The sequence below is a fragment of the Nanorana parkeri genome, unplaced genomic scaffold, assembly GCF_000935625.1.
Source record: "Nanorana parkeri isolate BGI_ZX_2015 unplaced genomic scaffold, ASM93562v1 scaffold584, whole genome shotgun sequence".
Lineage (NCBI taxonomy): Eukaryota > Metazoa > Chordata > Amphibia > Anura > Dicroglossidae > Nanorana > Nanorana parkeri.
In genome coordinates this window covers 908842-933015 of record NW_017306852.1, presented here as the reverse complement: position 1 = coordinate 933015, position 24174 = coordinate 908842, and the positions used below count along the sequence as shown (strand labels likewise).

General features: G+C 42.0%; 1 protein-coding gene and 1 long non-coding RNA gene across 3 annotated transcripts in view; both read right to left on the bottom strand.

Annotated features, from left to right (window-relative positions):
* Window positions 1-12129, bottom strand: part of LOC108791927 — a 13853-nt gene extending 1724 nt beyond the window's left edge. The window contains exons 1-2 of the long non-coding RNA XR_001941531.1: window positions 12010-12129; window positions 10576-10577 (exon numbers count right to left, since the gene is read on the bottom strand). This is a non-coding gene — a long non-coding RNA (uncharacterized LOC108791927). The remainder of the gene's footprint in view (window positions 1-10575; window positions 10578-12009) is intronic.
* Window positions 12130-13734: 1605 nt separating this feature from the next.
* RREB1 (ras responsive element binding protein 1) overlaps window positions 13735-24174 on the bottom strand; it is an 82594-nt gene continuing 72154 nt past the window's right edge. Inside the window, exons 10-13 of one of the 2 annotated variants that reach the window (XM_018562562.1) lie at window positions 19927-22624; window positions 16930-17094; window positions 14911-15618; window positions 13735-14086 (exon numbers count right to left, since the gene is read on the bottom strand). In XM_018562562.1, the coding sequence (XP_018418064.1) occupies window positions 13746-14086; window positions 14911-15618; window positions 16930-17094; window positions 19927-22624 (3912 nt within the window). In that variant the 3' untranslated portion in view covers window positions 13735-13745. The remainder of the gene's footprint in view (window positions 14087-14910; window positions 15619-16929; window positions 17095-19926; window positions 22625-24174) is intronic. The other variant, XM_018562563.1, reaches the window with a different exon arrangement.

Sequence of the window (24174 nt, the reverse complement as noted above, 5' to 3'; positions counted from 1 at the left end):
TTATCGCACGCTAATTCCCGCGATATCGCGGCTATTTACCGCGCGATATCGCTCTCCAATGCATGGCAATGGGGCAAAGGGTCCTGCTGTCGCGGGTCGTGCGTCGCTACAGCAGGACCCTTTTTGGAGCGGATTTTGGCGCGATTCCAGCTTGCTCAATGCAAGCATTTGCGCTATATCGCACGACAAACGCGCGATATCGCGCAGAATGCAAATTGCCCGACAAACGCGCGATTTGCAAATCGCTTAGTGTGAATGAAGCCTTGTCACAGGCTTCAATCAGCATTCAGCCTACCTGGGCAGCCAACCATTGCTACTGGCATAAATGTCCCAAAATGTCAGAAATCCAGCAGAAGAGGAGCATCTGTGCTTTATTTTAACTCTTCCTAAAGGAACTACCGTAGGTTTATGACACATTCCTGTATCTTTGCTCAGTGCTTCTCGAGAAAAAGGCCTTTATCACCAGGTCTGACAGGGTGCTAAATCAAGGGTACTTTGCACAATACTTATCCAGTGATAAAGCTGTTCTCTACTTTTCTCCCTTTATTAAACAGGTACATTCCCATTACTTTCTGTGTACTTATCACCAGGATGAGAAGAGGTGAGATATTTCAGTTTCTACCTGACTTATCACGGGTTATTAAACAGCATTTTCTAGACTTTTCACTTTGCTAAGGTGAGAAAAGCCTTCTCACTGCTTATCACACTCTTTCACAGTTTATTAAACGTTCACCTAAGTCTGGTAAAAACATACAGAATATGGCTTGTCAACTTGCAAAACCTGCTTAAATGTCCTCATTGCTTCTCATTTCCTATCCTGTTGATGGATGTCAGACAGAACAGGAAGAGAGATGTCCTTTCTCAGGAAACAGACAGCATTGAGAAAAACAAACAGGCAAGCTACAAAAACTGGACCTGAGCTTTAACTATTTCAGGTTCGTGGTGGTGGTAGTAGTAGTAGCAGCTTAATATGAGAAAAGGGGAGAAAATGGTAATCAGATCTAAAGTGCATTCAGAAAGTATACAGACCCCCTTCACTTTTCACTTTGTTAGGTTGCAGCCTGATACAGTTGTTTTTTTCTCTCTCCAATCTACACTCAGTACTCCATAAAGATAAAGTGAAAACAGCATTTTAGAAATGTGAATTTATTAAGAAGAAAAAACTAAAATATCACATGTACCAAAGTATTCAGACCCTTTACTCAGTACTTTGTTGGAGCACCTTTGGCAGCAATTACAGCCTCGAGTCTTTTTGGGTATGATGCGACAAGCTTTGTAGTCAAGGCAGTGTCAAAAAAGGAGTACTTAAGACAGATTATTCACTAGAGTTCCACTTCATTCATAAATTCCTCTGTCTCCAATTCTAAAGTAGCACTGCAATAGACTGAATCCAGCCTAGGGCTGCAACTAACCATTATTTTCATCATCTATTAGTTGGCTAATTTTAGTTTTTTTTCGATTGGATAAAATTAAAATGAAATACCATCTTTTATTTAACATAAACTACACAACTTGAGTGTTAACCTAAAGTTTACCTCAGACTAAAACGGCATGCACGTTTTTGTTTGCAATTGCACTAGAATGCACAGCATTGCGGTACCAGGTGATCGAACTGCGAGCGGGAGGCATGTTTGGAATGCCATTGAAATGAAAGGCACCAGAACCCACAGCAGAATTTTTTTATATATATAAAATGTAATTAATTGTATGTATTATATTAGTCATTTTAATTAGTTTCATGGATTTAACATCTGAATTGTAAAACTCCAACTAATATAATAAAATAACCAAACTTTTATTAAAAATAACAGACCAAATGTGGACAAAGAATACTTTTTTTTTTTAAATTATATATACAGTATCTCACAGAAGTGAGTACACCCCTCACATTTTTGTCAATACCTTAATATATTATTTCATGTGACAACACAGAAGAAATTACACTTTGCTACAATGTAAAGTAGTGAGTGTACAGCTTGTATCAGAACAGGCCTTGCCATGGTCGACCAAAGAAGTTTAGTGCACGTGCTCAGCGTCAAATCCAGAGGTTGTCTTTGGGAAATAGACGTATGAGTGCTGCCTGCATTGCTGCAGAGGTAGAAGGGGTGGGGGGTCAGCCTGTCAGTGCTTAGACCATACAACGCACACTGCATCAAATTGGTATGTATGTCTGTCCTCCAAGAAGGGAGCCTCTTCTAAAGATGATGCACAAGAAAGCCCGCAAACAGTTTGCTGAAGACAAGCAGATTAAGGACATGGATTACTGGAAGCATGTCCTGTGGTCTGATGAGACCAAGATAAACTTATTTGGTTCAGATGGTGCCAAGCGTGTGTGGCGGCAACCAGGTGAGGAGTACAAAGACAAGTGTGTCTTGCCTACAGTCAAGCATGGTGGTGGGAGTGTCATGGTCTGGGGCTGCATGAGTGCTGCCGGCATTGGGGAGCTACAGTTCATTGAGGGAACCATGAATGCCAACATGTACAGTGACATACTGAAGCAGAGCATGATCCCCTCCCTTCGGAGACTGGGCCGCAGGGCAGTATTCCAACATGATAACGACCCAAAACACACCCCCAAGACCACCACTGCCTTGCTAAAGAAGCTGAGGGTAAAGGTGATGGACTGGCCAAGCATGTCTCCAGACCTAAACCCTATTGAGCATCTGTGGGACATCCTCAAATGTAAGGTGGAGGAGCGCAAGGTCTCTAACACGCACCAGCTCTGTGATGTCATCATGGAGGAGTGGAAGAAGACTCCAGTGGCAACCTGTGAAGCTCTGGTGAACTCCATGCCCAAGAGGGTTAAGGCAGTGCTGGAAAATAATGGTGGCCACACAAAATATTGACACTTTGGGCCCAATTTGGACATTTTCACTTAGGGGTGTACTCACTTTTGTTGCCAGCGGTTTAGACATTAATGGCTGTGTGTTGAGTTATTTTGAGGGGACAGCAAATGTACACTGATATACAAGCTGTACACTCACTACTTTACATTGTAGCAAAGTGTCATTTCTTCTGTGTCGTCACATGAAATGATATAATAAAATATTTACAAAAATGTGAGGGGTGTACTCACTTCTGTGAGATACTGTGTGTGTTTATGTGTGTGTGTGTGTATATATATATACATTTTTTATTAAAGCCCAGTCATGAGTTTAGAGTTGGCCATGAATATTGACCTGAGAATTATTTATCTCACTCAGGCGCACGCAACGATACCTGATGTGTAGTGGAATTGTTGCTTTTGTCCTGTATGGCCTTGTCTTCACAGCTTTTTAAATAGTTATCTTTCACAGACCCCAAATAAATGATCAGGAAAGAATGCGGTTTATTGTCTGTGAAGACTCTTATTTATCTCGGTCATGGCATAGCTATTAGTAGTTAGTCACAAATACTACAAGCTAATCTACGTCACTGCTGTTTGCCAGAACAAGTATTATAGCACCACCTGGTGTTCTAACACAAAACTGCAGTATATTGGTGAAAATGTATTCACCATATAAAGTATTTCTGTATTACCATGTATTACCATTATCACTTTAAGTGTAAGAGAACCTGGGGGAGCAGTTATTGAGTAAAATGTGACAAAGCGGGATTTAATACATGGGTCCTAGAGATGTCTACTATTGAACAGATTTGTATTATGAACTTTTTGGGGATCTCAATATTATGAGATTGTCTCTAACAAAATGGCAAATCACAGTGACATCACAGTATCTAAAATATTACTGTACAAAATTATATTTGCAGATTAACAACTTTAGTAGCAGAACCTCTTTATCCCTATCGCTCTTTAAAGAGGTCCTTAACTATGGAGGCAGTGCCCAAAAAGACAAGCAGAGGTCAAGAAAGTGGTCACCAGAATTGCCTGTAGGCTCCCTGTTGCTGATCTTCTCCCCATTACTAATTACCATACCTTGTTCTGCACCGTGTCTCTGTGTGGAGGCACCTTCATCAACATGCATTCATATTTGGGCCTCCCTTCCAACCTCAGGGCCCATAGCAACTGTAAGGCTGAAGTTACACAACTAGTCACTGCGCTGCTTACTGTTCCTGCTGAGGAGGAATCTGTGCCTGAGAAGATCTATGCTTTCTGCACCTCTCCTGTGGCTTCTTGAATATCAATTAACAATTGTTACATTGTATTTGGTCAATGACACTTGTGGGCTATCGGCAAGTGTCATTCTACACAGTAGCTGTCAAGCCTCTGGAGCATTTAGGCCCCATTCACACCTATATTTTAGGAGCTATTAGGGATTCTGGAACTTGCTATTTCCTGCAGCAGGAATCCCTAATCTGCTGTTTATAAGCGGCAGCTGTCACCCGTTCAAATTAATGATCAGATGACAGCGGCTGCATTTGAACGACGGCATACCGCATGTAATTGTGAGGAATCAATCACTCCTGGACGCAAGGGTTACATGCAGTGTGTTATCGTTCAAATGCAGCAGCTGTCACCCCATCTCAGAGCTGAGCACTTCCAGGATCAGTTTTAGCAGAGGAGATTGGAACAGCAGTTCTCCAATCTCCTTCCGACTCCTGCTCTTTATCCTGATGTTTGCTGGCAGGGGCAGCACTCCTATGAGCCCTCTGAGTGCTGAGGCTGGAAACAAAAACAAGTTATTAGGCAGTTATATGGCAAAGCAAACCACTTCTGCTAAACATAGAAAAGCCGGCTAATGCTATCAGCATGCTTTTTTTATGTGTGCCGGACCCCTGGGTACCCCCTGGGTCCTAGGCACCTGTCTAGGTTGCCTTGTGGGTAATCTGGGCCTGAGCAGATGGTAAGAGACTGTACGCTGCAGGCATTCTACAGGAGATAAGAAACTGGGCATGCTACAGTAGATGGTAAATGTCTGTGAGCATGTTACAGGAGATGGTAAGAAATTCCAGATATTCTACAGGAGATAGTAAGAGACTATAGACATGCTACAAAAGATAAGAGACTGGAGGCATTCTACAGGAGTGGTTGGATACTGAATATTTTATATGCGACTGCTAGAAATCACTGCCATTACAGCCACTTTTTACATTATTCATCCCAAAACCTGTTAATTACAGTAACCACGTAAAAAAAAAAATGGAATGGACAGCACAGAAAAAATAAAGAAAGAAACAAAAAATAAGCCAACAGGAGCGAGTCTAAAAAGGTGAGATTGAATAAAGACCAAGGTCCATTCAGTTCAACCTTCTGTATGGGTGCATGTATGTATTTATGTGTATTTAACACTTCCCATATCCTTGTATATTTAGTGACTGAAGAAACTCATCCTAAAGTATCTAGAACTTATCTACGCTATCAGCATGTGGAAGGGAATTCCATATTTTTACTACTCGCACAGTAAAAACCCCTTGCGCGTTCTGAGATTGAACCCCCCTCTCTGTTGCATCCGCCTGTTTTCTATACTGTTCCTGGTGGAAACAACTTGTTTCCAATATTATGGTCTCCATTGATGATTTTGAAGACTGCAATAAGGTTTCCTCGTAATCGCCTCTTTTCTAAGGAGAATAGGTTTAATTGTTGGAGGCGGTCTTCATAGCTCAGGCCTTCTATCCATTTTTGTCGCCCTTCTTTAAACTCTCTCAAGCTCGAGGACCTCCTTCCTGAGAGTTTGCAACCAAAATTGCACCGCATACTCAAGATGAGGCTGAACCAGTGGAAGTATTATTCTCTTATCCCTTGCTACAATCCCTCTTTTAATGCAGGATAGTATCCTGTTTGCTTTGCTGCCCGCTGCTTGGCATTGCATGCTATTGCCAAATCTGTGATCTATGAGCACCTACAGGTCCCTTTCCATGTCGGTCTTCCCTAATATTTTTCCTACACTTGCTTGAGTAAGCACCTAGGCAGGAAACTGCACCTAATGCACATCAGACAGGTCCAAATGAACATGGCTACCATCGGTTTATTCTTTAGGCCTCTACTTTCAGAAAATAAATGATCTGAGTATGTGTGTAAAACAGAAAAATTGGCCTGGCACTTTACAATGTTCCACACTCTGTGGAGAAATTCCATACAGTAGATGGGTTGGTTTCCCTTTGCCATCTGTCAGAGAAACAGGAAAGGGAGGCAGGCAGACAGAGCGCTGTATTTAGTACACGGCTTTGTCATGTGATCGCTGTGCCTGGAATCTGGGGAGAGTCAGGAGACATGGTGCTACATCACTCTATTCCATTTTCAAAAGGAACAAGACAGTTTCAGTTCCATCCTGATCAAGCAACATAACATAATATTAAACAATAACCTGGTGCAGTGCAATCCACTGCTCTAAGTAATCTGTGCACCCCTCCATTGTACATCTTTCCCTAACGACTGCTCTAGCTAATGTCGCCATCTCTACATATCGCCTGCAGTAGATTCATTGCCAGCCCTTTATTTCATAGGTTCTTCACTTCATTACAACATTGAGAAAGAGAAAAAAAAGATGGATGCCGTGTCTTATAACAGGGTAGGCAACCTCTGCACTCCAGCTGTGGTGAAAATCCAAATCCTATCATGCAGCTGTCTCTGGGAGTCATGCATGTGGCTGTCGGGGTCTTGCAGTGACTCATGAGATTTGCAGGTCCACCAGCTGGAGTGCCAAGGTTCTGATGAAAGAAGCTTGTTCTCAGAAACGCGTTAACTAAAGGAGGGGTAGCGTGTAGACGGCTTCGGCTTAGTACCAGCACTGGTTTTTCCCTTACCACATTTTCGTACATTCATCTTGATATTTTCCTGAGATTGTATCGCTTCATGGTCGTTTATACAGGCTGGATTGTGAGTGCCTTTTCAGCGGTTTCTTTTATCTACAATAAATCAATGTTACCCAATGGAGGACCTCCTTTTGCTTTGTTTTCATTGGAGTGCCAAGGTTGTCTACCCCTGGCTTATGATAACCATCTTTAAAAACTTGTAATCCAACAGAATAATTACCCTAGCTGCTTTGAGCAACACCTCGACTTTTCCCTATTCCTGACAGGTGCACTATAAAAAAATCAAAATCAAATACTCACATGAGCAAGGATCTATGTGCTGTGGCCTGCATAGGGCCTGGGAAGCTGTCAACCCTTCTACCCCCACCAATGTAGTCTGAATGATGTGGCTGACACAGGATGGCACAAGACCTTTAGCTTTGGTAAATCTCTACTTATGATCAACATGAGTTGTTCCAACACCTATGAAGTGAAGGGTCCTTCCTAAAAAATCCATTTAATTTATGTTGCATTATGAAGCTTCACACTACATAAAATACTGGTAGACCGTGCTGCTCTAACAAACCAAATCTGTCTTGAATGTAATTGTTAGTTAGAACCTCTGCCAGGTTATTATTACTGTCTACATACCCATTGAGAAGATTCCTTTCACCTTATGTGTGGTCCCAGAAAGGAAGTGAGGTCACCTAACTGCCTGCTCTTTGCACTATAAATGATCATTATCACACTGCCATGGTCCTTCTCTCTGCTCCCCTCGTCTTCCTCCTACTGCCTTTTACACTGACGGCACTGAGCAATTCAATAGAGCTCGAGTTGTTCAAACCGCATAACCTCCTACTAGAAGTTTAATTTCTGCTGCATAAGGGATTGTAGGAAGATAAAATGAAGATGGAATTTGGACAGTTGAAATACTGTTGCAGTATTTCAGAACACAATAAGGCCCTATTTACATCTGCGCAGTGTGTAAACATGCATTGCATCTTGCGTTAACATTTGAATGCATGACTAAAGGAGAAGTATTGGGAAGGTAAAATACACTCTTCCCAATGCTTAAAGCCAAAGTGGGACACTGCAGCTGTCACACGGATTTAGATTACCTTGGGAATCTGGGCAGATCATACTGTATTTTAGATACACTATAAACATTTGAAATGTGAGTGTTTTAGGCCCCATTCACACTGCGCAAATCGCGCGTTTGTTGCGCGATTTGCATTTTGCGCGATATTGCGCAAATGCTTGCATTGCAAACAATGGAATCGCGGCAAAATCCGCTCCAAAAAGGGTCCTGCTGTAGCAACGCACGACCCGCGACAGCTACAGACAGAGCCCCATTGAGATGCATTGGAGAGCGATATCGCGCGGTAAATAGCCGCGATATAGCGGGAATTACCGCGCGATAAATCGCTCAATGTGAACTGGGCCTAAAGGTGACTTCCACTCATCCTCATAGTTAGAGTGTGACAAAGAAGCTGGCACAGGTCGGCTCGATTGATCGAGAAGTGAGCAAGCACATACCGTCGCTCACTCACTTCCTGATCGTCTCCCTGCAGTGAGTGGTGACTATCAGTCACGGCTCCCGGCAGGTATTCCCCCCTCCCCTCTCCAATCCTCCAGTGCTGAGTGGAGGGATGAACAGGGGAGGGGGTGAGCATAGCTGGCTCTGCCTCTAGATAGGCATAGCCCGCTGCCACTCACGCAGCTGAGTGGATCAAGATAGTATTGTCGGGATCCGTTCTGGCTGCAGTGCTCTCAGTTTATTGCGGAACCCTTTGGGTCACACTTACCCCATAGTTCTCTTTTAACTGTCAGAGCCGCTTAGACCTCCATACATGTTTGTATAAATTGCAGCTGTCACACACCGCCTCTATACCAAGACCTAAGCGAAAAAAACGCTGATCAATCAGCTCACAGACTACTCCCTGCAAAGAACAGGGATGGTCATTCATAGCTCCACACAGGGATTCCCCCTCCTCTTTCTGTTTTACTAGCACTCCTTGGAGGTACAGAAGGGGCGTGGCGGGCACAGCTGGCTCTTTAGAGGCAGAGCCAGTTGTCAATCAGGCCGGATGGATCCAGATAATATGGTTGGGATTCTTCTCGGCTGCAGCTCTGCACAGTGTAGTGGGCAGTGGCCTACTATAGGCTGACTTTGGGTCACAGGAGTACATTAGTAAATATGTTCTTGTGACCCAAAAGAGAAATAAAACCAAAAAAAGGTTTGGCCTTACTTCTCCTAACTATATTTTTATTTCTGTTTTTACACTGGGCTCCTAAAAGTGGATTGTTTTCACCCATCGTGGCTTCATATCACACTGGGATACATATGAAGTTAGAGATGCTGATAAAGTCACACACGGTCTACCCAAGGGAAAGACTTTACAAGGGTAGGTAACCTCGGCATGCCAGCTGTTGTGGAACTACAAGCACCAAGAGACATTGCAAGACTGACAGCCATAGGCATGCCTCCCAGAGACAAAAGCATGACAGGATTAGTAGTTTCCCAACAGCAGAGTGCTGAGGCTGCCTACCCCTTCATCTCACATTTGTGAGGTGAATTTCTCAGTTTGCATGTTATGCTACGTTTCCTCTGTGACTCCAATACTCTATGACATACGTGTCAAACTAAAGGCCCGCGAGCCACAACTGGCCCGCGACGGAATTATCTCTGGCCCCCCTGATGATAATTCATTATCATTAGATCTGGCCCCGCCCGCCGGCAGCTCTCTCACGCTGTCCGCGGCGATCTTCATGGGATTGAGGAGCCGGAGAGCTGCCGCCGGCCAGAGGACTGCATTACCCAGCAGGCAGCCTGGCAGGGACACAGCGCGACAAGGGGGGTGTGGCCGTGAATTGACTGAGGGGGGTCCCGAGGTCCAGTCCAGATGACGCGAGGTGCTCCTTGGCGGGAATCAGGATCCAACCCAGACGACAGAGAGCCGGGAGAGCTGCAGCCTGCAGGTACTGTGCTGTGACACTGTCAGTCAGTATATCTCTCCCCTTCTTCTCCATCACTTCTTCTGTACTGTAGAAGTCATGGAGAAGAGGTGGAGAGATATACTGATAGTAATATCTGTGACACCTGTGTACCTCCTGCCTCCACACTAGTATGTCATCTAATAGTTTGATCTCTATTATTTAAATTATAGTAAAAATGATGTGGGGGGGATGCTCAATGGGGACAGTATGGACTCCACACTGTCCCCTGTGAGCATCCCCCCAACATACTTTTTTTTTTAACTGTAATTTAAATAGACATAAAACTATTTTTTAAAACATCTCTAATTGATGATTTTCCTGATCCCCCACTGATATCTCCCCTGCGCAATGAGGAGAGAAAGCAGGGGAAGAATCCACAGAAGCGGGCACCAGATGGAAAAACTTTTTCGTAAGTACATTATTTTGTTGTAAATGCTCTGTACTATTTAATGTCTGTTTTTGACTTTTATTATTTAAATATTTAGGCTACTTCTTTAAGGGAAAGTAAATAAAAAATGTTTTATTGTAATTATGTATCAGGCCGCTGTATTATACTGTATATGTCGCTGTATTATACTGTGTAGTATGTTGTATAGACCACGGTATTATACTGTGTGATATACTGTATAGACCACGGTATTATACTGTGTGATATACTGTATAGACCACGGTATTATACTGTGTGAACCAGCGGCGGCCCTCGACTTGGAGCATTTTTAAATGTTGGCCCACTGTGTATTTGAGTTTGACACCTCTGCCCTATGTGTACTGTGTGTGAGAAAATGGAAGCAGAACTGTACACAAAGCGACATCAGCCGTCATTTTTTCATTTTTAAATATACCATTTTATTGCTTAGATTGTTTGATACAGAACAGCTTTTTATTTTGATTTCGGAAGTACTGTACAGCTGAATAAAAGGAAGGAATACAAGTACCAAAACAAAAGTGATTCTCTGTTCATGTGGCATAGACCAGTCTTGTATATAATGCATAGCAGCAGTTTAATTTCCCTTTAGAAAAATATGAATATCTACATTTTATTGTAGTTTTCGGTTTAAACAATGGGTTGTATTCACCAACAGTAAATGTTGTTCGTGCTAACAAGGAAAAAAACAAGAATCATTGTGAAGCTGGAATTACGACTGTTGTGTAGCCCAAGCTATATAAAAAGATAGCCATCTATGTGACTGGGCCTTTATTGCATTCACAGTCAAGTGCTTATTGTAGTGATTCCATTACCTAACTATTAAATATATTTATCAATTTATTTTTAAACTCAGATACGACAAAAATAAAAATAAAATAACAATAGAGAAAAATTCAAAATTGCAAAGCCCTGAGAAGAGGAAGACGAGAGAAAAGGGGTAAAAGACACAAAATAAGCCGAACATGCAAGCTAAATCTACATTTCACCCAGAGTTAAATCATGGTGTATACTTCACAGTTTAATATACCAAAGTGACACAACAGTCTGGGAACAACTCATAATACACGGAAGGATAATTGTTTTCTGTTAAAAGAAAAAAAAAAAAACAGACCTTATCTATCAGGGTACAAATATATTTAAATAAAGCTTTCAATCCATTTTGATTATTGCTAACAATGTCCCACTCTTCTGACAAGTTGGAGATATACAAAATATTCTGGAGAGATACAATATAAAATAAAAAAAGACTAAAATTCAAAAAGGCGTAGATCTACTTAATTCATTTTGATCAATAAGAACTGGTAAAAATAAAAATATTCGGTGAACCACTGGTTCAGATTTTTTATCTGTCAGAACTAGTCATTTGTGTCAACATATTTGTACTGCTCATCTCCTAGTGAAATATATTCATTTACACATAGTTGGATTTTGTGCCATAGCTGCTGCTCTGTTCATTCAGATGATTGTCAGGCATTGCACAGATAACAGTGACAGTGTTATACTGAATGATCCCTCTCAAGTTTGCTTAGATTCTGACTGAAGTTCAGAAAAGACTGGCGCAGCGGTCGGAAAAATTAAAATATGCTTCCCTCCAAGCACAAACTACTCACCACAGAAGCCGGCTGTGAAATCTTTCTACTAGTTTACCTGTATCATATAAAAGCCAATAAAAAATTGGACTCAGGAGACATTAAAGCTGAAATGTTTAGGATGTAAGGTATATATACACATTGCATTTTTCTATGCGCTTACAATACAACATGCTTGTTTTACAGTGACCCCTACTGGCTGTTGTATGATCTGCAGCCTATTAGATATAATGGGGTCTGCATGGACTGACCGATTCAACTGCTGACCGCAGTTCACAAAAACGCCCGATTAATTTGCAGTCATCACACAGCAAAAAGCGTCACTACATAGAAAAATGTCTTGTATACATAACCCAAGTTGAAATATGAATGGTTTGTCTTCTAGGGGTAATAGCAGCCTTTTGTTTTGATGGGCTGTACAGGACCTATTTATTTGTTTGTCCTTATGGTTTGCAAAAAAAAAAAAACTGCTATAGAATCATAAGAGATCTAGAGGGAAGCATAAGGACTTTAGTAATGTAATTGTCAATATTTAACATGTTCAACTTTCTGGAGATTGCAACAAACTGCAGAGGGCAAATTGCACAGTTACAGTAGAGTACGCGATGAATATTTATATATATATATTCAACCCATACACATTTGTACTCGTGTGTAAACATATATGCAACATATACATATACACACGCACACCCACATCCATACCTAACCAACTTACGCACAGTTTATATTTATTTACACGCGCTTTTTTTTTCTTTTCTTTTTTAACAGGGCTCATCTTCAAGCGCCATAGCACAAACTGTAATGTAGCTTCTCCTTTTCACCAGTAGTACATTCCTGCCCAAGTAACACGAAGGTCATGACATGATGGTTAAGGCATCCGAAGCTGGAAGACAGAACTCTTTGCTTGTTTTCACAGTCCACCTCTGCCCTCCTCCACCTCCATGACAGGACACATCAAAGTCTGCATTCACTCTAATGCGCACGGCCTCTCTTTTCATCGAGAACAGGGTTAGAATGCTGCAATGCAAGAGAACTGCCAAAGGCTAAAGGAAAAAAAAAAAAAAACAAGAATTTTCTATTTATACATATTTATTATTACCAGGATTCAAAAAGTTACCCGGTAAACTTTGAAAGGCAAATATTGCCCAAACGGTTCTGCAAAATGCAGAGACTAGTAAGCTGTTGAATTCAAGCAAACAGAATCAAGACATAGGCAGGGGTGGACAGTTCCATGGATGGTAAAGTTTCCACTGATCCTCTGTGTGTTTATCCCGAGGTAGAACTACCAAATAGTAACACCATTCAGATACATTGTGTGTAGATCAAGTTGTACAGTTCAAAGCGATAGATCTGTATTTTTTTTTTTCCTGGTTGTAGAAACTACCATAGAGGTTTTGTAAATATTCTCATCCAGCACGTCTCAGACGAATGTCGTTCCGCCACTGTCCACTTAGCAAAAATCCTAGACTCCCAAGTGGGTTCAAGAACGGGCAAGAGGTCTTATATGAAACCTTCTCCGTCCGTTTTCATTTTTCTTCCAGTTATTGGCTTTAGTACTGAATGGCTTTTCTCCATGACTTTAAATGTCCACCTCTGGAAAGACAGTGATTGGTGTACTGGTACAAGATTTCAAAAGGTAAAAAGAAAAAAACAAACAATAATGCTTTACTGGAAAAGGTCCTCTTTTGAAGAATTCATTAAACTTCTGACATATAAAACTGTATATTGAAAAAGTGTGGTAGCAAAATATAATAAAGTAGTAAGGCACTCAAAATCCATGTAAAGTTTGCATTTTACTGTAAGGTTATGGCACATGGTATGGCCTGCCATAATCCCCAATAGCTGTCAAAAACTCCTTAAAGTGGATCAAGTGTAAGTATGATTCTGTCATAGCAATTCGGAAGGGTACAAATCTCTCCACATCTCTGGCTCATTTTGTCCCCACAACAGGCAAGGACCCCTCTGGTATCACATGCGTGTTATTTGCAGCCTTTTTAGACTCCCTGTTGGAACCCTGTACAGTTTTATGGTCGGAGCTTCTTCGACTGTCTGAGTCTCTAACATCCCCCCCCTGCATCTTGCTTTGGGCTCTTATTCCCGGGAGAAGCTTCGTTTTTTTGAGATGATTCCTCAGCAGCACTTTTTTTGCTTCTGGTTACAGCGTGGCTGTTAAGACATGATGGTGTGTCACATTCATTTTCTGATGTATGATGTGTGCTGCTCTGCAGGGACTCGGTATCACTTTCCTCCTCACCCCTATGCTGTTTCTCCTCTTTATCACTGTCCCTGCACTGGCTCTTTACATCCTTTGCTTTCTGATGGATCCGCTGGTGGCGTACCAGACTGTGCTTTAGAGTGAAAGTGCGTTCACATGTCTGACATTTGTAAGGCCGTTCACCTAGAAGACAAGAACGTACATTTAAAACAATGGCACAAGAAGGTAAGATTGTGCGAATACATTAAACCAATAAAAAGACACATTGGACATTAAAAGCTTAAAGGGAATGTAAAGACGAAAATGTTGTTTTAGAAAGAGTAGGGAAAGGTTAAGCTGGCCATATATGTAAAGATTTCTCTCATTCAGCCCAGCCCTGAGGAGAGAAATCTTCCCTGCTGGCTGCTGTATTGTCAGAAAACATGACCAGTGACTGCAGCTGGTTGCAGTTGCTGTACGGCCATCTTTTTTCCACCTGGCTCCTTTGATTTTTCAATCAATGTCTGTAGAGCAGGGCCACCTACGCCTCCACCCGCTTCCGGCTCAGTCAGGTTTTTATTTCTTTTCAACACAAGATAGATAGATAGGCCATTTGTCCAGGTGACCAATGTCTCCAGTACAGAAAGTGAGGGGACACATTTTGTTTGGTGACAGCTGTACAAGAAGTGAATTCTTTGCTGAGATTTCTTCTCACTTCCCTTCGTGTTTCCAGAACAGAAAGAAAAGAGGAATTTCCCCAATGGGGCACAAACAGCAAAACAATATCCTAGCAAGGATTCTACCCATTCCTTCCTCTATCCAAAAATGTTGGGGCTTTGTGTGTATTTTAAGAACAGTTATTTGTAATGATAGTTAATGATGTCATATGGTTTGTGTGTAAGTGTATCACATTCACCTTAGAACTTGTTTACTCACTGGTTGTGCAAAATATGCAAGGAACAGTTATTCTAATAATGTGCCCGTCCAATTCAACTTCTGTACCTAGAGAGACCCTTGGAATCACTAACCTGTGTGTGATCTCATGTGTCTTGTGAGATCCTGGAGGGACCAGAAACGCTTGCTACAAACGTTGCATATCTTCTTTCTTTTGTCCGCTTTTGTCCCTTTGGTCTCACTCTTGGAGTCTTTGTCGTCATCACTTTTGTCGAAAGACTTTTCGACTTTGTCTTCTGAGACGCCTTCACCAACTGCTTTATGTTCAGCTTGCTCAAATTCCACAGGAGATTTGGACACCTTGAGGTCAACTGGCAGCTCCTCTTCCTGGTCTTCAGAATCCATTGAGGGATCCTGATTAGTCAGGTTACCGGTGGGAGTTGATGGATCTTTGCATGCATGTTCACTGCTTTTCTCTTGATTACTGCTTTCACACGAATGTGCCTTCATGTGCCTGCCTAAGGTAGCAGGAAACTTGAAACTCTTCCCGCAAATATCACAAGAGTTGCCGGTAGCCTGCTCATTGGGTGACAGTTTGAAGTCCATCAGCTTACTTGCAAAATTGAGATCTAGGCTTTTGTTGCTCACAGCATCATCCTCTATCTCTTCATGTTCATCCTGGTTGTCTTTCTCCAGTTCTAGTGTTAGCTCTTCAGTCTGCTTGTTCGTGGACACCTGCTCGCTTTCTGTAACTTCGGTTTGCTCTCCTTTCTCTCTGCCCCCAGATGTCAGGTCTAGCACATCAGCTTCTACAGCTGATGAATCGGCATCAGATTGACTATCTGTAAGGAAAGAGAAGGCCATATTTTACAAATTTGCTCTAAAAGTTAAAGACTAGTTTACAGTTATTTAACTTCTTTATTGCTTGCCAAGTATGTAAAGTGTATCTATATATCGAAGGTTACCAATCCTCAGATGTGGTGGCTGCATTAGTTTCTTTTTTTCATTTATTTTCACCTGGTGATCCTATCAATAACACATTTTCTATCCTAGAGAGTGACAATATTTACTCACACCACTGTATCTATGTAGGATCCGTTTTATTATCCTAAGATGTTGTCTTTATTTAGTATACAAACCCCTCATTCACTCTTGATCCCGCTAAGGTGGCTACACACATATTGATATGGTCATTCAATCAATCATTCAATGAGACTAAAAGGTGGTCATACACTGTTCTAGAGGAATCAGACAAAATTTGCACAGTGGGTGCCGCTGTCGGCCGGCATCCCTTGATCAGCTGATCGAGGGAATCGATTGAAAGATTTTTGTATGAACAGAGCAGAACAGCCGCTGTCAGAATACAAAAGAAACACAGGGGATTCCTCGATCAACACGCTTGTAGCGTTGATGGAGGAATCTGCTCTATAGATCGGAGTATGGCCAGCTTAAAATAATTACATTGAATAAGAATCGTAAACCACAAACCCTCCATTCAATCAATTTAATGAGCTTTTGAAGGATTTTGGCCCTGGCAAGTCAATTGGCCATAGTGGAATTATATTGAGAGCTTCTGATCAATTGAAGGAATGTGTGTGTGTGTGTGTGTGTGTGTGTGTGTCAGACAGCTGATCGCAATATGGATCAATTAAATACGCACTTCTATTGTTGTTAAAAAAAAGCAAGCGGCTAAGCTGGTATTCACTCAATGTCATCAGACAGGTTTGAAAGGGCTCATTCACATTTAATGTATGCAGTAAAGCACTTTGTATGCAAATGCATGTCAAGTAGAGATCCCCTTCAATGGGCAGATCAATGCTTTTCTAAATATTTTTGTTTTAAAAAAGGACATACAGCACTTCAGGAACATTGAAATAAATGATAAAAGGCATTGCCGAGCATGCACAATGATTTTTAAGCACATTCACACTATGACATTTGTGTTCTAATCTTGAATGCTCCTCCCCCTTATATAGTGCATATCCTAATTATTGTTTGTGTCACAATAAAATGATTGTGCACCTACAAAGTGGTAGGCCTATATATTACAGCATGAAATGGATACAACAGCCATGCAGGTCTTTTCACGTACAGACCATGTCACAGTGATAATGAATCAAAAAAAAAAAAATGCACTTTTTTGAAAGCGCTACCTGTGCTATCGTGTGATCCAGCATCACTTTCTTTAGACTGGGCCACCAGACCGTTTCTTCGCAAGGAGAGGTTGGCAACTCCATGTTTGCGTAAGAGATGGCGTTCACAATTAGATTTGGTAGAAAAGTAGGCATCGCATTGTGCACAGGGATAGGGTTTCTGACCTGGAGCAGAAAAAGGATTTAGTTGGCCTGATGGTTTGATTTCTAAAAATCAAGACAATGCATAGAAAGAGATCCAGTGACAGGAGGTACCTGATAATATGGAGATAAATACACTATCTAGTAATTTTATGGAAATAACAGGACACAAGAGTCAGGAGTTTTGTGGGTTGAAGCAAAAGAGGAGGGAGAAGGGAGGGCAACAATACCCTTTAGAACAAGAGAGCCTCTCTAGCCTGGACACAAAAGCAGCATTATAAAAGCACACCATGCTTTAATCTCTTTCGAGTTGTTCGTTTTGCTGCTAATTAACAGCTAAATCTTCATTAGGAGATCACATAGACCAGTCCGTACTACCAGGCTGTCATGTGATCACACTTTGCCTAATTACATGGATAGCCATGTCTCCCCCTTCTACTACAAGAACGAGGCAAAGCTGCTTTCTGTCAAGTCACATTCTTAGGGGATGCAACATTGTAAATCACAGACTGCAGATTGACCTATACCTTTCCTAAACATAACTGTCTTGTAATGCTGCACTAGGAGTTATACAATTACATTGGGATTGTTCATTTTTAAGGGATTTTATTTTCAACACACTGGAAGTCTTTAAAGTTGTGGTATTATGTAATGCATAATTTCTTTGCTTTGAGGCACGCTTTAATATGAATATGTGATGTGGGCTATGTACACTTTCTTTTTAAGCACTATAATGGAGGGGAGAGTTCAAGAGCAGACATTCCTATTATAACTTAGAGGACTATCCCTAGGTTTGCTGTGACCTATGTCACTTGTGAAAGCTGGGATAGAAACTCATGGAGTCCACACATGGTACTAGACTTCTGGCAATACTAATCACCTAGTGTAAGTATGTGTATTTATTTATTCACTACAGGTATTTATATAGCGCCAACAATTTACGTAGTGCTTTACATAGTGCACATTCACATAAGTCCCTGCCCTCAAGGAGCTTACAGTCTAAGGTCCCTATCTCACATGCATACATACAGGGCCAATTTAGACAGAAGCCAAATAACCTTCCAGCATGTCTTTGGAGTGTGGGAGGTCTTGATATAAAGGTGCCCATACACCTTACGACCATCGCAAGATGTCTTTTGTCTTGCGATGGTCGTATGCTTCTTGAAAGCCCGTACGATCTGCCCACCTTGGACGGGCAGATCGTACTTGCGATCATCAAAACCCCGCCCCGCTGAGGGGCGGGCTTCCGATGACGGCAATGCAGAACGGGCAGTGCGCACACCGGCCCGTTCCGCAGCTATCGGACGAGCAGGCTAGGTTTTCGAACATGTTGGCTCGACAAAAGACGTGCGACCGTACAGTAGAAACGGTCGCACGTCTTAGTTCACACTGCTCGATTCTCGTACGATCGCGGGATTTCGCCCGATTCTCGTACGAGAATCGAGCAGTGAACGGGCACCTTTAGACTCCTGTAATCCTTTGCACAACAGCACTAAGACTAGGAGCTAATAAAACTATCCTGCATGCACATGTGCTGTCAAGGAACATGGATGGCCTTATCAGTGTGCTGCTGCCCCTTTACTGCCCAGTCAGCAGGCTGGCAGCACTAGGAGCTACTAAAACTATCCTGCATGCACATGTGCTGTCAGGGAACATGGATGGCCTTATCAGTGTGCTGCCGCCCCTTCACTGCCCAGTCAGCAGGCCGGCAGCACTAGGTGCTACAAAAAATGATTCTGCATGCACATGTGCTGTTAGGGAACATGGATGGCTTTATCAGTGTGCTGCTGCCACTTCACTGTCCAGTCAGTAGGCTGGCAGCACTAGGAGCTAATAAAACTATTCTGCATGCCCCTGAGCTGTCAGGGAACATGGATGGCCTCATCAGTGTGCTGCTGCCCCTTCAGTCCAGCCTGCTGTCCAGTCAGCAGGCTGGCAGCACTAGGAGCTAATAAAACTATCCTGCATGCACATGTGCTGTCAGGGAACATGGATGGCTTTATCAGTGTGCTGCAGCCCCTTCACTGTCCAGTCAGCAGGCTGGCTGTATGTATTACCAGTATCCTTGACCAAGCTCTGCTGCTGCAGTGGATGCTGAGGATCTGGTTGTTCTGTATGGCAGGGGTTCCAGATCACAAGACTGGGTGCAAGAATTACAAGAATTTGGAAGGTGAAATATAAATATTTGAACTGCGTATTTAGCGGCTTTCCTGGAAACTAGCTTTAATTGACTCCTTTGAATCTTTTTATGCTGAAACACATATGGCCCAAATGAAACCAGTAAAATGTAAAGCAACTAAAAGACATAATATGTGCTAACAAAAAATGTTTTAACATATATACACAAATCTTGCATTGGTATAATCGAAGATAAATATGTAGGCTGGCACTGCTAACATGGCTCTGGCTTTAGTACATTTGCAGTAACTGACATGGAACAGTATGCAGGAAATGAAAGCAAAACTAAACCCCTTTACAGCTAAAGACGACGCCATCTTAGCCTCTATTTACATCTGTGGTTGCCATGGTGCTCGAAATGTGACCAGTTTGGTTGAGAATGGATATAAGCACAGTACCCTCTGTGCCTGTATTGCCAGAGGCATGCTTTGAATGTAGCCATTTTGGATGTCAGTTCAATTAGTGGGTGTATCACTGCTTTAAGTCAGACATCCTTATTTGCATGCACGCAAGTACTGGACCATTGTGACAGCCAGATAGCTAGGATTTGCAAAAAGATGTTAGCATTGCAATCAAATTATTTCTTGGTATAAGTTAATGTCAGTCACTATATCGGAGTAACCAAATTTAAATAAACCACATGCCTAAAAAGCATTGTATCAGTCCAGAATGTCTTACCTGTGTGAGTCAGCATATGTCTCTGCAGGGAGCTGGCCCAGGGGAAAACACGTGGGCAATAAGGGCAAGTTATTTTTTGTAAGGAGTTAGAGTAGGAATTTCGCTTTCCCCTTTTTTCTTCACCACTATCTCTCTCATCCTCACTGGTGCCATTTTTGTCCATAGAATCTTTAATGTCTTCAGTGGATTGCAGATAAGGGCTGAATTTGTTGGTGTCGGTTGTGGCCAACATTTTCTCCACACTTGCAAATTCACCACTTGATTCCAGGTCTATACCAGCAGGCATTTTAGGTTTATTTTTTGTTCCTTTCTTTCGGCCTCTTTTCTTTGCTCCTATGACTAAAGCAGCAGCTGTACTGTTGTCAGCTGGGCTTGCAGAGGTTTTACTAGTTTGAGGCGCATCAATGGAAACCATGGGTTCTTTCTGATGGATTGTCGCCTTGGATGCCACAGGTTTGTCAGTGGCTGATGAGTTGGCAGGAGCCTGAGAAGTGGCTGTCACGTCCGTTTTCAGTAAAGTAGAAGCAGAGGATACAGAAGAAATTATCTGTGCAATGGAAGCCAGGGGTGGCAGTTCTTTTGAGACCAGAGGCTTTGGCAAGAGAGGAGGTGGCTTAGGCCTCAATGGGCGAAGGATAGTTGCACTTCCAAGAACAGCGGGAGAAATGACTGGGACAGTCAAATGCACAGGGGTTTTCACTGGTTTGGAATGTGTAATAGTTGCAGTTTTTTCTAGGATTTCATTGGCACTTATGGGAAATGGGCATGGCTGGCAATTGTACAGTTGTCCAATGGGGCTGCTCATTTGCTCCTGTGTTTTTGCTTGTACTTGCGAGTTATCTTTGTCCTTTTTTATTTGTTTAGGCATAGAGAGGTCAATAGGTTCCATGGAGGAATCATAGGAGGCAAGAGACGAGTTGTACATGTTCTCCTCTTTCACATGGAACCCAATGGGGTTCTTGCTCTTTTGAGAAAAGTCCAAGGGCTCATCAAGCTCCATAGGAAAACTGGCAGTAGGTTCAAGTTTAAAAGTAGATATTCCCCCATGAAGAAATCCATTCTGTGGTTCCACATAAGATGTGGTCGCTTTACGATCGAGGTAAGTGCTATCCTCCAAAAGCGGAGTGTCTGATCTAGTTTGCTCTGGACTAAAGGACTGACACAAAATATGTTTCTCAATTTCCTTCTCCTGTAGATGCTGGTGCTGTTTAAGAATGTGGTGAATGCAGTTTCTTTTGGCAGAAAAGGCCGTGCCACATTCTTTGCAGTGAAACGGTTTCTTTTTCTGAAAATTGGTGTGGCTCCTCATATGTATATGAAGTGCGCGATAGCTTTTCAAGTCCTCTCCACAGCATTTGCAAACAGTATCTGGAGAACAGAGAGCATCAACCATTTCAGATTTGTTTGTGGATACATAGTCAATATTCTTTTCTATATCTTTTCTGGTGACTTTTAGGTGCTTCTTACGCAGGTGTCGCTCACAGTTTGCTTTAACAGTAAAAGGGTACTGACAGATTTTACATACGTATGGCCTTTCACCGCTGTGTGTTCGAAGATGCCGTATGAGTGCTGCTTTGTCAGCTGCAATATAGTCACATATATTACACTGATAAGGCGAAATCCCCAAGTGAGTACGTATATGAGCTCTCAAAACACCAGAGAATGTAAAAACCTGGTCACAGAAACTACAAGGATACAATACTTTTTTAGCTTGGGTTGTTTTCTTGCCATTTGATCCAGGGATAAATGATTTCTGATCTCCTTCAGCTCCTTCTTGTTTGATCTTTGCCTCCAAATCCAAAGGCAACAAGGCTTCTATAATACTGTCCTGCTCTAGCTGAGTCTTCAGGTCTTGCTGACTCAAAGATTCGGAGGTGGGTACTTGGGAATTCTGAGCAGAGGAACTGCCGGTCACTCCAGATCTAGATTGCAAATATATAGCGCTTGTGGAAGATTCCACTATGTTTTTTATTATTCTTAGGGGTGGGGGAGGAAGGCTTGGGCTGATACAGCCTGGAGAAGCCTGCTGATTTGCAACTACAGATGGCGGTGTTGAGGCAGCTACAACCATACGAGGGGTCACTGGTGGCTTTGGCTTAAGAGGTGGCATATGTTTGAAAGCAGCAGGAGACGTTTTAGACATGGGTGGAAGACTGATTTGAGAAGATGCAGAAGTAGCCATTTTCAATATTTGCTGAATATCAGCTAGTTCTCCAGAGATTGGTTTTACTACAATACTGTTATCAGGCTGTACAGTAAAGCCCTTTTGAAAAGGCTGCAGAGAAAGTAATTTTAGGTTCTCTCTTGTTGGTGGCAGTACTGCGAAAGGTCCACCCACAGAAGATGCCTCTATGGGGGATAACTTCAGCATGGTTGTGCTGCTACCAAGCTCACGAGGTAGGCTGCTCTTCATAGCTTCACTATGCGAACCATGGGCACTTTCCAGTGAATTATCCTCCTGACTGTCTGGCTTCATGTCTTTGGTGTGTTGCAGACCCAAGGCTGCCATAAAAGATTTCTGGTCTTGACTATCCTCAAATGAGTCTTCAGTTTTGTGCTCATTAGCTACCTGATCTTTTTTGTGGGTTTTCATGTGCAGTTTGAGAGCAGATGGCATTGGAAATGCCTTGTTGCAGGTTTCACAGACGAAACTGTGCAATTCACTGATGCATCTACGTAAGTTGGTTTCACACCAGACCTAGGGCATAGACAAAAGGGACAACTCAGTATTTTGTTTGAAACAAATCATTTACTATATGCATACTATATTTGTCAGATACATATACAGTACATTCCTTTGCACATACCATATGTACACACACACACACACACATTGATTTGAATTTGGTTATACGGTCATCCAGTGTTATCATGACATGAACTGACATAAGCATATTTAGGTCTAGAGATATGATGTCTTATTCTGGTTGTGGATGGGTTAATGTCTATCTGGGTCTAAGGGCAGACCAGTATTTTTTTTTTTCTTTTTTGTCCACATGCCATCTAAAGCCTTGTGAACTGGGGATTAGGATGATAAGCCCTTTACTGCTATAGAAACCCAAAGAGCATTGCATGTCTTGCTGTGATACACCGTATCTAGCCCTTTGCTCAAAACACACAGCTGACCATCTTCTTTTGTTCTCCATTTTTAAATAGCAGCTTAGTGCAAGAACAGCAGTATATCCAAAACATGCCCCTCCCAGAGATTAGCTTCATTCCTGATGCCCAAGCAATTAGTAATAATTACTTGGGAATAAAATTGATTTAAACCAATCCAGCCAACTTATGAACTGCTTACAGTCCAGTGAATGACAGATGGTTTGAGTAAAACTGATGTTAGGACTTGCTGTCAAAGTTGCATATGACAGTTTGCCTCCATGCCCTCTGTTGTCACTGTATGAGAAGTGCCCTAAGTATCCAAACAGCCTATATAGTGCATATAATGATCAATTTTGTATTATGAAAACAAGACAAATGGTATATCAAGCTTAGGATGTATAGGAACTTTGTAAATCTAACATAACATTTGGCTTCACTCAAAGACAGAATACGGTATTGCAATGTATTTTACTTCCTGTAAAATGTTTTTCTTAAGAGTCCGCTGAGAGACACAGGAATAGTAAATAAATCTTAGACCACACGAGACAGGGGCACTGGCAAACAAGAATATTTGCACCAGCCCCCTGTATAACCCTGCCTCGGTTTTGTGAGCAAGAGGGGCATAAAGTCAAAAACACAGAGAAAAAGATTTTATGGTAAGTACAAAAATCATATTTTTTCTTATCTACTACTGAGAGGACACAGGAAGAGTAGATAATCTTGGACCAATGGGACTTCCAAAAGCTGTCCAACTGAGGAGTTAACAATAGCCACAGAGAAATTCAGCAACATGAAAATCATTTTACATGTAGAAGAATTCAATGACTGAAAAGTCCTTACTATGGACCTCAAAGTGGAAAATGGACCATTCATAGTTTACTAAAACAGAGGTGGAAACTGAGTAATACAGTAAACTTCCAGTTATCCAGCATTCACAGGGATCAGTAGGTCCTGGATAACTGTAGTTTCTGGTTGCTTGAGAGTTGATAGTAACTCTCAAGCAACCCCCCCTTTCTGACTCTGCAAGAGTCAACAGCAAAGTATCCAGGGAGCAGATAAGGATCGTAGGGAACAGTATCTGCTTCTGGGTACTGATTGGGCTTAGATAACAGGTATAATATTTGTACATTTGCTTCCATATGCGTGAAA